The sequence below is a fragment of the Epargyreus clarus genome, unplaced genomic scaffold (genome assembly GCF_041222505.1).
Source record: "Epargyreus clarus isolate Ecla_fem2 unplaced genomic scaffold, WU_Ecla_fem_2.2 ptg000007l, whole genome shotgun sequence".
Taxonomy (NCBI): Eukaryota; Metazoa; Arthropoda; class Insecta; order Lepidoptera; family Hesperiidae; genus Epargyreus; species Epargyreus clarus.
In genome coordinates this window covers 15,224,922-15,239,890 of record NW_027332215.1, presented here as the reverse complement: position 1 = coordinate 15,239,890, position 14,969 = coordinate 15,224,922, and the positions used below count along the sequence as shown (strand labels likewise).

Here is a 14,969-nt window from a genome sequence, read left to right as displayed (position 1 = left end):
AAGGAGTTGAAGGTCAAATTTTTCATCATATATCTCTGTCTACCAACTTCATTACAACAAATGTCTAATCTATATACTTTACATTGGAGGCACCTCTGCATCATAAGGATTGAAGAATTGAAGTTCATATCTTCCATCATATGTATCTACTCAAAGACCTTATCATATATTCGTAAGCTCCAAATGCCTAACTTGTATGGATTAGGCAGGAGGCACCTCTGCATTATCAGAGTTGAAGAGTTGAAGGCCAAATTTTCCATCATATATCTCTACCTATCAACCTTATTAAATATCCATAAGTTCCAAATAACTTACTTGTATGGTTGAGGCAGGAGGCACTTCTGCATTACCAGGGTTGAAGAGTTGAAGGTCAAATTTTCCATCATATCATGTTAATCTAGATACTCAATGTTTATTTAAAGTTTCATGAGAATTGAGTGGGCAGAAGGAAAGTTGTCATAAAATATGTAAAAAGCAGGGGTAGTGATGATGAGTTCCACCCCATTACTTAAGTTCCAATCATCAGAGCATACTAATATTATAGTAGGAAAGTACCGCAACAAAACACCCTTTCATATGAATAAAAGAAAATTGAAATTGGTTAAGAAATACTCGAGTTATTGAAGTTTATATCGGAAAACAAAAGAAAGAAATCGGGTTTTTCCAATTTCCCGAGAAAACTGGCGAAAATTTTTAAATTTCCTCGAAATGGGACCCCCTGTGAAACTAGCCGCATACAATGGTGTATGAATCATGTCGATCGGTCGCGGCATCGTGAAAAAATCGCCGAACAAACATAAAAAAAAAAAATATATACGGTCGAATTGAGTAACCTCCTCCTTTTTGGAAGTCGGTTAATAAAAATAGGTGTGACCGGCGTGGCTGTCTGGTCACTACACCGGTCTACGCACAAAGCGTTTTAGGTTCGATCCCCGGCTAAAAAGATATTTAAATGATGGATTTAGATTTATCTCCTGGGTGTTCGTGTATTCGTGTTTGTGTTCATGGTCCGCGCGACATGAGGAATCTGTGTGTGCTATGACTATGTGTGTGCTATGACTATGTGTGTGTATGTCTATGAGTGTAGACAGTGTAGATTTTTAACTTCGCTTTGATAAGTAAAATGGAAAGATACTTCGCCGCCTTAAAATTGAATGAAGCCATAAAAGGCTGATTTGTCAGTTATTTTTTGAATACTTGACAAATAAAAAGCATTTTTAGAGAAAATGTACGTATAATACTACGTATTTCAAACATTTAGGGACATTTTAGTACGGAGATACGCAAAAATTTCAATTCTCAAAATGTATACACTTTCTGATAGGAGTGATTTGTCTATGTATTTTACTCATCTAAGCTTCGAAGTTACTAAATATTAACATAAGTAGCTCACTCTTTTAGTATCGAAGTATTGTACGAAGTTGGGATGATCCGGGAACAACTTGTACACTTTGTACGCATCCACTTCAACTGACGCGCTAATGTATCTGGCCAACTCCCACAGCACTGAGTGTTCATCTGTATCTACCTGTAGCTTCTTCACCAACTCCTATAAATATATGGAAACAACAGTTTTAGTTCAACTAGTAAATATATAATTAGCCAAGCGCGAGTCGAACTTGCACTTATCAAAGCTTATAGAAGTAAATGCTGTAACCTGTAACCTGTGAAGGTGGTAGAACCCTTTGTGGTTCGACTCCGGCGGCACCACCGCCACATCTATTTCTACCTAATAACAGCAGTGTTAGGTGCTGCTGTGTTCCGGTTTGAAGGGTGTGGTAAGGGAGAAAGACTTTTCCGAGGCGTTCCAGCTTAGTCCTCAGGGGTAGCGGCGCATCTGTGGCCGACCTCAGGTAGGAATATCTAATCCTATCTGGGGTTGATTACAGATGTCCATGGGCGGCAGTAGCCACTTACCATCAGGTGGACTGCATGCTCGTCTGCTACTCTTATATTATTAAAAAAAAATGCATTGTGAAAATTTGAATTATCTACTTATTAAGATTCAGTAGATGAAAAGCGACCGCCATTTATTTAGGTTTTTTATCTTTGGTATTTGTTGTTATAGCGACAATCATATACATACTCTGTAAAAATGTTGAGTGTCTATTTGTCTATCTATGAACCGTTATGGTACAAGAGATAGATCCCTGTACCAGACGGACAGACATTGAAGGCATTTATATTACCTTAGCTCTAGTCTTAAAACTTAGTAACTGTTATACTCTACCATAGATTAGTAAAGATACTTCGCCGCCTTCAAATTGAATGAAGCCACAAACGGCTTATTATAGTAAGTTCTTTTTTTGATTTCTTCATAAATAAAAACATCTTTAGAGAAATTTTACGAATAAATAAGTAATTTACGTAATAATTACGTAATTTACGTAATAAATAAATAATTATTTCAAATATTTTATGGACATTTCAGCACGGAGACGTGGCAAAACTTTTTTACGCAACTATTTCAATTCTCAAAACTGGGTACATTTTCATGTTAGGAGTGAGTAATCTTTACTAATCTATGTACTCTACTGCAATTAACTAAAACTGTAACCTGTGATAGTCTGTGTAATAAATACTTGACAGCATCGTGGAATAGACAACTTCTAAGCACGGATTTCGAGATATTTTACTCTCTAAGAGACAACCAATTAGAAAAACGTATGGCTTCAGAAATGAATACCTGAACCTAATTTCAAAAAAAGCAATTCCAATTGATTTGAAGCCAAACCTCTGGTGTGGGCAGGACGTAAATACGACGGCAATAGCTATTTCTAAATAATTAATGTCGATTTATGAAATCACTTACCATGAACACTTGTTTTTGGGTTGGCAAATCTTTCTCTTTGTACCTAGTATCCACTCTCTTGAAAGCAGATTCTCTGCCCTGTAATTTCTTCCACACATTATAAATACATTATTTTTTAAATAATAAGGTAAAAAACAATACGATACAATAATACAATAACATCTTATAATTCCTCAAGATATTAACTAATTAAAACTTATTAAAAGATTTTATAATTGGAATTAGATATTTTGGATAATCATCGTCAACCCATTGCTGTCCCACTGCTGGGCACGGGTCTCCTCTCAGAATGAGAAGGATTAGGCCATAGTCCACCGCGCTGGCCAAGTGCGTATTGGTAGACTTCACATACATTTGAGATATTTTTTTAAGAAATCTCTTAGGTATGCAGGGTCAATTAAATTCTAATACGCACTTAAATTCGACAAATCAGAGGTGCGTGCCTGGAATTTGAACCTCGGACCGACTCGATCAAGAGGCGGAGTTTCTTAACCACTAGGCCATCACTGCCTTTATATATTTTGAATAATACTTGATTGAAAATAAAAAGCTAATGATATTTTTAGTTCCACTAACAGTAAATATTTTTAGCTTTAAAAATGGAATACTTATGACGCACTAAAAATCTCATGTTTAAAAATCTCGTCTAAGTCTTTCTAGTATAATTAACCCGCGTTGATAAACAAATAAGTATTAATAATAAAAAAAATCACCTAGAAATCTATTGACGATTAATAATTATAATTATTATTGGACCCGCGTCGCAACGGAGCGGTCTGATCTGACGCAGTGGGTTTCGGGTTCGATTCCCGTCCATACCTGATATAATGAATTTAGACTTCTGTTCTGGGTATGGGTGTTTATGTGTGGTAATACCAGTTTAGGGCTGTGAGTGAAGAAAGTGTATTTCAAAAAATTATATACTTACCCATCTTCCACCCATTTTCTTTGCAACCCATCTTTCCACTTCACTCAGGGGCACATTTGCCACCACGTACGACTCTAGAAATTCTTTGTGTTGGTCCAGGTACTCAATGACGTCTGAGATTAAAGAGAAAATGGTTATTTAAAAATTATAGTCGCACTTTTAAGACAATGAATCATCATCATCAACACATTACTGTTACACAGCTGGGTGCGGTCTCCTCTCAGAATGCGAAGGATTAGACTATAGTCCACCGCGCTGGCTAAGCGCGAATTGGTAGACTTCATATATCTTAAAAAACTTTTTTAATATTCCTCAGGTATGCAGGTTTCCTGATGTTTACCCTCGCCGTTTAAGCAAGTGATAATTCATTTCTTATACGCTACAAAACTTTAAAATCAGAAGTGCGTGCCTGGGATTTGAACCTCGGACCCCTTGATCAAGAGGTGGAGTTTCTAAACTACTAGACTAGGTATCGCTGATTTTTAATAAAAACAACATAATTAATGCAGTAGTACCGCAAAATTTACAAACTTTACAAAATTAGTGGACTAGAATTAGTAAAGATTTATAACTTAACTGTCATATGAGAAACTTTCGCCTTTTAACGACGAGCGTCTAAAATGGTACTGTACCCTTACCATGAGTTTTTACGTTTTGACAAATATTACTGTTTTGGTATTTGTTTACGTATTGGCCCGTACAATTTCCAAGTTCTGACACAATCCGCTAGGGGCGCTGATTGGAAATTAATGGGAAAATACGTAAACAAATACCAAAACAGTCATATTTGTCAAAACGTAAAAACTCATGGTAAGGATACAGAGCTGTTCCTACATGGTTGAGCAAATTTTTAATTATAATGTGCATTCCTCGATGAGTGAATTGCGAATTACTAAATAATTCGTTCTTATTTGTGCTAAAAACTCAAGCACATAGCATTGTAAGCGCTACTACGTATACTACCTACACATGAAGGTAGTTAAGGTGATGTGATGTGTTAAGTTTCAAGCCTCATGTAATAGTGCCAGTAGCATTCGCAAATTGCATTATTTCATCGAATAATGCAGTTAATAATAATAACAAATTTAGAGCCGTGAATCATCTAAACTTATATTATAGTATGCAAATTTCAATGTTTGTTTATTAAAATGTTAAAAGTAAAAAGTGCGTGAACTGCTCTGTGACCTATATTTCATTTTTCAGAAGCACAACGCAAACCATTTTTAATCAATTTTATATTTCATATTATATTAAATAAACACACAAGTTAAACAAGTAACATTTATTATTAACCACAACCAAACACTTCAATTCAAATTAACTGTTTATTTAAAAAATGACCACAAGTGGTCACCACAAATAATAATTGTACAAAATTTGGTTTGTGATGTCCTTATGCTAAGGCCCGTGCCAGACATAGCACAAACATTTGAACACATGTTTGAACAAAGTTGAAACAGTCAATTGAGAATTTGTTCAAAGCTTGCATCAAATATTTGTATATTAATATAACTTTGCCATTTGGTGTCGGTTTTTCGAACGTACATCAAAGCGTTCAAACTTCAAATATGTGCAAAGTCCAGTTAGTAGAAAACCATGATATGAGTGACAGGTTAAAAAATTTAAACAAATAAGTGTTCAAATATGCGAGCAAAGATGCTTTATGCTTTGATCAAATATTTGTTTATGTATGGCACGGGCCTAACACCAACACTCAAGAAACTCACATGACCCTAGATTTCTTTTATTTGGTGTAGAGGTAGAGTTTGACCAATCCATGTAACTGGGATCCCTGTTGGTACAATTCCTATGATAGTAAGACCACTGCGGCTTATGTTGTAAGGGGGATTTAACCGTCAGCCGACCTTAAAATAATCCATTTATCTATTCAAATTTTTGTCAACAGCTTAATGTAAGCCATACACGCTACGGTTTACCGGACAGTTTACCTGCGCAGGTCAATCTATCGCTGGGACGTCTTACCCTCCGGGCGCACATATATTGCGGCAATGTCAACATAAGGGCGGTGGGCAGGAAATTCGGGTCTCGAGGATACCCTCTTTGCCCGGGCAGATTCTCAGGTGGTAAATACCCCCCGGATTCTTGATATTTATTCATAATAATATAATGTTATTTAAAACATAATAAGATAATGAACAAATATTAAAAATTTCTATCATCCCCCTGTTGAGGGGGTGATTCGGTAATTATCGCGTCGTTGTACCGAGCGGACGGTCGGCCCCCTGATGGTCGGGGGTCGCCAGCCCTGGGAGCTCCCGCGGGAGCGGGCGCCCCGTAGGTGGTCGATCGTGTAGGGGCGCGAACCCCTTTAAATGGGAGTATGGTCCGGCCTCCGCCCGCTCATACATTGAGCGTGCGAGGCGGACCACAAACTCCTCGACCGTTTCGATCTTAAGGTCGCGCCTCACCACTTCGTTCCTGACGTAGCGACCCGCCCCCACGATTGCTCGTAGGGCCAGGTTCTGCTGGGCCTGGAGACGCTGGCGTTGCGACCTAGATACCAACGCGTACCATGCCGGCGCCGCGTAGGTAAGTCGTGAACGAATGTAGGTCTTGTAGATCCCTAGTTTCGTCCTTAACGGTAACCTGGATGTAAGCACCGGTCGGAGCATCGCTCGGGCCGCTCGGGCCTGGTGGATCGATTGTTCCACCTGCGGGATCATGTGCAACGAGCGATCGATGTTACATCCTAGGTATTTAACTATTGGCTGCCAAGCTACCTCCGTGTCACGGAGCCTCAGCGGAGCCGGCATGATACGCTTGCGGCCGAACAGTATTGCGACTGTCTTTCCGACATTGACAGCCATGCGCCACTTATCCAGCCACATAGGTAGTAAGTCGAGCAGACGCTGCATTCTCCGTGCAGCTAAGTCCGCTCGGCGGGACGACGCGAAGTACGCACTGTCATCTGCGAACAACGCGAGCATAACGTCGCGCTCCCAGTCTTCCAGGTGACCTTGGAGAGTGGGGGCGTCGTTGGTGTATAGAGCATAGAGCCACGGAGAGAGGCAGCTGCCCTGCGGCACCCCCGCACGTATGGGCCTAGGGTCTGAGGCGACGCCCTCGACCGAAATATAGAACTGCCGCTCACTTAAAAACGATGCTATCAACCGTATCAGCGTCGCCGGGGCAGGTGTATTCATCATTTTGCATATGAGCCCCTCATGCCATACGCGGTCGAACGCCTTCTCGATATCGAGAAAGACGCCGACCGTGTGACGGCCGTAGTTGAGCTCTGATGCTAAATGATGAATAACCCGCGTGAGCTGCAGCGTTGTAGAGTGACCGGCGCGGAACCCGAACTGCTCGTCCCTTATATTAAGGAACGGACGCAGTCGTTTCAACGCCAGTCTCTCAAACAGCTTAGCTGTGGTTGATAGCAGGGTTATGGGGCGGTAGCTACCCGGGAGACGGCGGTCTTTCCCCGGTTTCGGGAGGACGATTACCTTCCCTAATTTCCAGATGGTCGGGAAATGGCCTGTGCGTAGGATGGCGTTAAAGACCCGAGTCAATGCGACAAGGGCCCCTCTGGACAGCATACCTAGCGCCGCGTTGGGGATCCCGTCGTGACCTGGGGCCTTACGCCTTGGTAGACGTAAGGCCGCCTTCCTTACCTCAGTGGGAGAGATAAACTCGATCCCTTCGAGTGCCGGTGTCGGGTCCCTAAGGAGGTCCCCTACTCTACGCCCTACATCCTCGTGATGCGCGGAGGCTGACAGTGCGGGTGGATGGGGCGAGAACTGCTCTTCCATATACCCCGCAAGTATCTCCGCGCGGTCCTTCGCTGCGTGGACCCGCCTCCCCCCGCCATCTAGGAGAGGGGTGACGGGGACCTTAGCACGAGTCAGCTGTCTATTGAGATGATGGAGAGACGTTTGCGACTCGCCAGCCTGGTCGATTCTCATCTCCCAGGTGGCCCCTCGCAGCTCCGCCATCTCAGCAGACAGCCGCTCGGCCAACGCATTCAGGTCGCGCTTGACCCGGGGACAACGCGTGCGCGCCCAGAGCTCGCGCAGCTTACGCTTTTTAGCGAGCATGTCGCTTAGACGGACTGGGAGTGGTGTACTATAGCGGCCCGTCTCCACAGGGGACTGCGAAGTCGAAGCCGCCAGGGCATTAATAATTGAGGTTTGAACCGCCTCGGTGGCGGCTTCGACCCCCTCGGTGGAGGAGAGCGAGCCGCTAAACTTAATAGAATTTAAGGTATTTTTAAACTTATCCCAGTCCGTCTTGCTGCGGAGTCTGGGGGGTTCCACACACGCCGCCCCAAGGCCAAGAACGACCAATATGGGCAGGTGTTGTGTGTCCAGGTCATACAACACCTCCACATGGACTGGACACGCGAGATCCTTGTGGAGTATGATGTCCAGGACATCTGGGCGGTGGGACTCGTCCGAGGGGATATGGGTAGGGGCCTCAGGACCCTGTACCTCATAGCCTTTAGCCTCGGAGTCTTCATACAGCTTCCGTCCCACGGGGCTGATGACTCTGGACCCCCAAGCCAAGTGCTTGGCGTTGAGGTCACCAGCCACCAAGGTCGGAGCACCACCATCCATGATGTTCGAGATGTCCTGCGGGTCAAATTGGGGACCTGGTGGGCGATACGCCGCATAGAGTCGCAGGTCCCTTCCCGCCGCACTCAACGCTACCCCTATGGAGCGCGTGTGGGTGAACGGCGGGTGTGGCAATTCCTCGTGTACCAAGTCGTGTCGAACCGCAACCGCGGTTCCCCTGAAAGGAAATCCCGTGGGCGTCTGTTCGTCACGCCGGTACACGTGGTAATTAGGTAGCCTTAGATCGAGGCCTGCACGCAGCTTGGTCTCACCCAGGAGCACGACGTGAATGTCCTGCGCCTGTATGAGACCACGTAGCGCTTGCAGGTGTCTAGTGACGCCGCCCGGATTCCAGTACAGCACCCTGAGGGACGCTGCACTGGACCCCGAGGACGTCTGAGACAATCCGTTGCACGGCCGCAACCAAGTCCGGGTGCCGGGCCACTGCCTCGCAGATGGACTGCACTGCTGTGACAAGGGCATCTGCGGGCGTGTCAAGCCCGAGGGCACGAAAGGGCCGCGCAACGGCGACCGGTGTTGTGGTCTGACGGGGGCGGGGTGTTGGTCGCTCCTCCGGTTCCTCGATCCTTAGCCGCCTCTGCGGTCTCCTGCGGCCGGTGCCCTCCTCTGCGACAGGCTGGGCCGGGAGTTGGGCACGGCGGGGGCGCGGAGCGGGCTGTCGCGGCTGTAGGGCCGGCGCGGACTCAGGAACTACCTGTGCCCGGGCCGGCTCCACCGCCGGAGCGGGGGCTGGCCCCGCGGCCGGATGCGTCTCTGGAGCTGGGTGTTCTGTCTCCATCGGCTGGGGGGTCGACTCGGCGAGGGGTACCCGCCGGGTCTCCCTCTGGTTCCTAAGACGCGCGGCGTTCCGACGCCTGTTATGCCTTTTACGCTTAGCAGACGTCGGGCGCCTCGCCGGTGCCATTAGAGATGCACCGGCCGCGGGCTCATACTCCTCCACTTGCCGCACTGAGGGCCCCACTGCGGTGGGCGGCGCACGGCTCCTGGCTGGAGGCGCCGGAGCAGGTGCGGCGCCCCGCTGTTGACGAGGGCCGGGAATAGGTGGTGGTAGCGCGATGCTTTTAGCCCGCGCCACTCGCCTAAGAACCGCACATCGCCTATCATTGGCCATGTGCGGTCCATGGCAGTTGGCGCACTTGGCTTGGGCATCGCGCGGTAGGGGACAATCCCGAGTTGCGTGTCCCTGCGCGCAACGGACACACTTCGGCTGCTTGAAGCAGTTGTACGAGGCGTGGCCGAAGCCTTGGCAGCGGTGGCACTGGGCCGGGCCACCTCGGCCCCTCCACGCCTCGACAACCACCCCCGGCATGTTAAGTAGCTCGTCCACCCTGTAAAGGCGGGCGAGCTCCCCCTGGCCCAAGTGGTCCATCTGCACGTGAAACGTGCAACCCGGGCGTCCTCGCCTCGGTGGAATGTACGTCCCGAAACGTACCGGAAATCCAAGCGCCCTGAGCGCCCCGCATACTCTCTCCGGGTTCGTATCCGCCGGCAAGCCCCACACAGCCACCTTAGTGGGGCGGTTCTCGCGCGGCGTATAGCAGAACCAGGAGAGATCTGGCTCTGTGCCTGCTAGGTCGGTCAGGAACGCCTGGACCGTCCGGTACTCCTCGGGCGTCTGAGGGATAAACCTAATCCCTCGTCCATAGGGCCGTGCGCTCGGCGCGCGACCCAATCGGGCTCGCAGCACCTCGAAGTGCTGCGTCCAATTTGGGAACCGCTCCACCACAATGGGGGGGTAACCCTTGGGCCTGTCGTCAGCTCGAGGACCCTGGGATGGTCCACCAACGACGGGTGAACGACGACGGTGCGCAGGTCAAGCTCAAGTCGGTAGCGTGTGGGGACGTTCCGGCGTACCCTACGGTGTTCAGTTCTGTACCTTGCCATGAGTTTTTACGTTTTGACCAATATGACTGTTTTGGTATTTGTTTACGTATTTGCCCATACAATTTCCAATCAGCGCCCCTAGCGGATTGTATCAGAACTATAGTGACAGTAACGTAACATTAAATGTCTAAATTGACAAAATGGCGCTTTATGTTTTGTCTCTTTTTTGCGAACATGTGAGGTAGACAAAAAGACTTGAGCACTTACTTATTGTTACGTTTACTCAGTCTACTAAACAAACGGAACAGTATAAAGGATTGAATAAACGTAACGTAAAATTGTGGGATGTTTTGAAAACTCATGGTAAGAGTACTGTAGCGATGGCATCCATTGAAGACGATGTGGCGCCGTACGGTGTCACAAGAAAGAATTGATTTTTATAATATTACGCCGGTCGCCTGCTCAGGTTAAAAAAACTGCACACGTCTATTCCCCGACTCGGTCTGGTGTACCTACTCAGTCATACCTGGACAGGTAAACCTCTCCGGTAGGGCACCGTAGTGTGTACGGCAGGCATAAGAAGCTAATCCATTTATGTGCAATCCATGAAGTTAATGAGCATTTACTTTCAAATGTTTCAAGAAATCTCTACAGTTTATGAAAAGACGTAATAAGAAGACCACATACACATTTAAAGATATTATTTAAAAAGGAATATTCATATCCTTTCATACTGACGTACTTTCCAGTGGAATATATATTTAAATTGCACTGGGAATATAAATATTGTAGAATACAACTTGTTGGTTCGTTTTTCCCATTCTAAGATAATACCTGTGCCCAGCAGTGGGACAGTAATGGGACGAACTAAGCTAGGTTTTATGTTCTTTTTAACGTAATTTCTAATCGTCCACGAATTTAATGATTCTTGCAAAATGCGCTGCGTGCATTAAAAGCCTTTATTTCTTTAACCGCAAGTATTGAAAAATACCGGTAAGTATATTTATTTTTGCCTTCGCTGTAAAACTGTTTAATTATTTCATCGTGTAAATAATGGAATAAATGGCCCAAATTACACATTCAGATTATGTTGTTATTAACTTAACATAATCTGCGTCTCTCAACACTTTCAAACCCTAAAAAGAGATTACTGTATAACAACTGCTTATAAGCTCAAAGATACACGATATTATCCATATCTTAAAATTCAACCTTCAATCGTCTTTTATGTAACAAATGATACAGGGCACGTTATGTAAAGTATGTCAACTCAATGTTATATCAAAAATAGAAATTTTAAATTTGAAAATTGCGCTTACAAAGTGGCACTTTTGAATTTTAAGTTGTGTTTTGACGCCAGAAGCACCGTCGATACCTTTATGGTTATAACCAAAATGTATCTAACATTGTATAAGTACAACAATGTATCCAACCAGACTAGAGTCTGAGCTTATACGAGGTTCATTACTGACGTCCATCACTGATAGAGGCTACTTACATTAGGAACCCTTGGTGGTTCGACTTTGGAGACACCGGGCTGATGTAAATTGATAATTTTATATAAGATAAGTGTTATAGTCCACGTAGAACTGCTAGTCCGCTCTGAACATAGAAAATAAACGCGTCGCCATAGCAAATTGTATGACAACAACTGCTCGCAACAACTTCAGAGCAGACTAGCAGTTTGGCGATAACTATATTTGCACTACACTCTCGTACGAAAAAAATGAGTTACCATTGTTCATGTCTAGTTCTTTCTTAATTCTCTTATTACAAAGTTGTATGTATCTATTCTACTTCCACATTATATAGCCCGGATAGCTCAGTTGGTAGAGCATTGGACTTTTAATCCAAGGGTCCAGGGTTCAAGTCCCTGTTCGGGCGATATATTTTGCTACATGTCGGTTATTCGACATCCCATAATTTCGTTTTTTTCAGAAGATCGTTGGCTTAGTTTAAGTAGATTACGAAACTCGGTATCATACCAGAATTTTAAATTACCTGTTTTTATAGTGATATGCTTAGATTATAACATCATTTACTAACACATTTATTTCTGCCATATAACCGCAGTGTTAAGAGCTTGTGGTTCCGGTATGAGTGTGATAAAGGAGACATTCTTATCCGAGGTTTCATAACTGAATCGACCACAGTTTGAACTCTAATCCTATTTGGAATTGCTAGCATAGTGAATGGTTTTCAAGCTTGTTTACTTTTTTATAAGACGAGAGTAGCAGAGAAGTATGAAGTCCATCTGATGGTAAGTGGCTACTGCCGCCCATGGACATCCGAAATCAACCCCAGATACGATTAGATATTCCTACCCGAAGTCGACCACAGATGCGCCGCTACCCTGAGGACTAAGCTGGAACAGCTCAGAATAGTATGTCTCCCTTCAAACCAGAACACAGCAGCGTTTAACACTGGTTTTATCAGGCAGAAATAGGTGTAGCGGTGGTGCTGCCGAAGTCGAACCACAAAGGGTTCTACCTTCAAAATACATATATAATAAAAGGTACATACTTAGTTCTGTATCCGCCGATATTGGAGGCAAGTACCGCAGGGACCGAAAGTCTGGCGTCAGTAGCGACCGCGTGCACTTCACGTTTGAGAAGCGAACTGTATCCTAGAAAAAGAAAATTAGATGACATTATGACATGTGCTGTATTCTGGTTTATTTCCACAACCTTGCACATCAGGAAAGCACCCAGCAAAGCTATTTTCAAAAAACTTGTCCGGGAGCATCTGAGCACCTCATTTGACAAATAAAGCTTCTTTTCTTTTCTTATCACTTATATGTATATTTATTTATTACATTTTAAACATATTTATGTATGTATGTATTTTTGTATGTATAAAATATGTATATTATTTATTTGTCCTTAATGTATTATATTGTTTATTTATTTAACACCTGCCGCAAATTCTCTCCACTCACCAAGGGTTAACTGGTAGAGAATGCCATTAGGCATTAAGTCTGCCCTGTTGTAATATAACTTTGTATTACTTTTACAATAAATATATAAATAAATAAATAAAAACCTTGTGTGGAAATATTTTACGTACTTAACCGAGGCATTCCAGTTTAGTACCTACTCATGGATAGCACATCTATAGCCGACCTCAGGGAAGACTCTAATCTGTACTCTTACCATGAGTTTTCAAAACATCCCACAATTTTACGTTACATTTATTCAATCCTTTATACTGTTCCGTTTGCTTAGTAGACTGAGTAAACGTAACATAAGTAAGTGCTCAAGTCTTTTTGTCTACCTCACATGTTCGCAAAAAAGAGACAAAACATAAAGCGCCATTTTGTCAATTTAGACATTTAATGTTACGTTACTGTCACTATAGTTCTGATACAATCCGCTAGGGGCGCTGATTGGAAATTGTATGGGAAAATACGTAAACAAATACCAAAACAGCCATATTGGTCAAAACGTAAAAACTCATGGTAAGGGTACTGGTGTTGATAACAGATTTCGATGAGCGACAGTGCCCACTTACACTTAGGTCTTTCTTATAATACAGGAGCAGACTAGCATTCAGTCCACTCGATGTGGCTACGCCCATGGGCAACTTTATACAAACCCCAGATAGGTTTTAATATTTCTACCTGAGGTCGGCCACTGATACGACGCTACCCATCAGCGTCCGCTTTTTAAAAAGAAGGCTCAATCTAATCTTTAATTTTTTGGTAATAATTTCGTGTCACCAAGCCATACGGCATCAATCTGTATTGAAGTAAATTGATGTACTTTATATGCCTCAGACCACCAGTTATGAGGTGAGACCCGTACCCAGCAGTAGGACATAGAAGGGGTTGTCATCATAAACATAAACCTTCAGCATCTTCATAGACCTGGGGGCCTACCACCATCTTTTAAAAAACATCATAGTTAAGGAAAGTTTTATTTCCTTCTTAAAACAGTAAAATATTCCGTCATACACAGTTGAACAAACTTAAACCCTTATTAATTTGTCGCTAATCCGTTGTATAAAATCAACTGAAATTGTCATATTTTGCTTAAAACGTTAAATTTCCTGCAAAAAAGTAAGAGTATGATTAAAATAATATTGTGTTAAATGGTAGTAACCCCCCTGGTTGAAAACTTTTAACATAGCCTTTTTATTTCACGCTTTATAATATAGTAAAAGTAATTATATCTACGAGTAGCACCAAAGCTTATCTACTAATACACACAAAGCACAACCTAATAAAACAATTATTAGTTAAATTAAAATTATTCGTCACTTTTAGATTAAAGGGTACTTGTTTTTTACTCTACTTTTACCTTTAATTTTGATATTTAAATATCGGTACTTCTCGCTGGTTCATATTTTATGTTTTTTTTTCAAAAATGTCAGAAGTTTATTCAAAAAATGGATCACACGTTTGTTTTACAAGTACCTAATACGAAAAATTAAATCGTAAATATTTATGTATTGATAAACCATTATATTGAAAGTTTAATCACCGGAATAATAGCAAAATTGCCTTCAGCTAAACCAACCACAAATTCGCCCACTAATTGCTTAACTACCGCCGTACCGTCTAATAAAGGTTAATTACTTTACTGTGCAAATATTTATTGGATGGACATTATTTATGGTAGAATAGTTTTATGACAGTATCAAATATCTTTATTTACGGCACATTTATGTACAATACTTAATAATAACTTAACTTATGGATGGTATTAAGATAACCTATTCTATTTCTACCTAATAACAGCAGTGTTAGGCGCTGCTGTGTTCCGGTTTGATGGGTGTGGTAAGGGAGACAGACTTTTCCGAGGCGTTCCAG

At 43.3% G+C, this 14,969-nt stretch overlaps 1 protein-coding gene and 1 non-coding gene across 6 annotated transcripts in view; one reads left to right on the top strand and one right to left on the bottom strand.

Annotated features, from left to right (window-relative positions):
- The window catches only part of LOC140743507 (probable 3',5'-cyclic phosphodiesterase pde-5), a 42,702-nt gene that overhangs the window by 10,241 nt on the left and 17,492 nt on the right, over window positions 1-14,969 (bottom strand). For 4 of the 5 annotated variants that reach the window (XM_073074829.1, XM_073074832.1, XM_073074830.1 and 1 more), the window contains exons 3-6: window positions 12,683-12,785; window positions 3,741-3,853; window positions 2,813-2,899; window positions 1,394-1,549 (exon numbers count right to left, since the gene is read on the bottom strand). In XM_073074829.1, coding sequence (XP_072930930.1) covers window positions 1,394-1,549; window positions 2,813-2,899; window positions 3,741-3,853; window positions 12,683-12,785 — 459 coding nt within the window. The remainder of the gene's footprint in view (window positions 1-1,393; window positions 1,550-2,812; window positions 2,900-3,740; window positions 3,854-12,682; window positions 12,786-14,969) is intronic. The other variant, XM_073074833.1, reaches the window with a different exon arrangement.
- Window positions 11,971-12,043, top strand: TRNAK-UUU (transfer RNA lysine (anticodon UUU)). Its single transcript has one exon. It is a non-coding gene; the product is annotated as a tRNA-Lys (tRNA).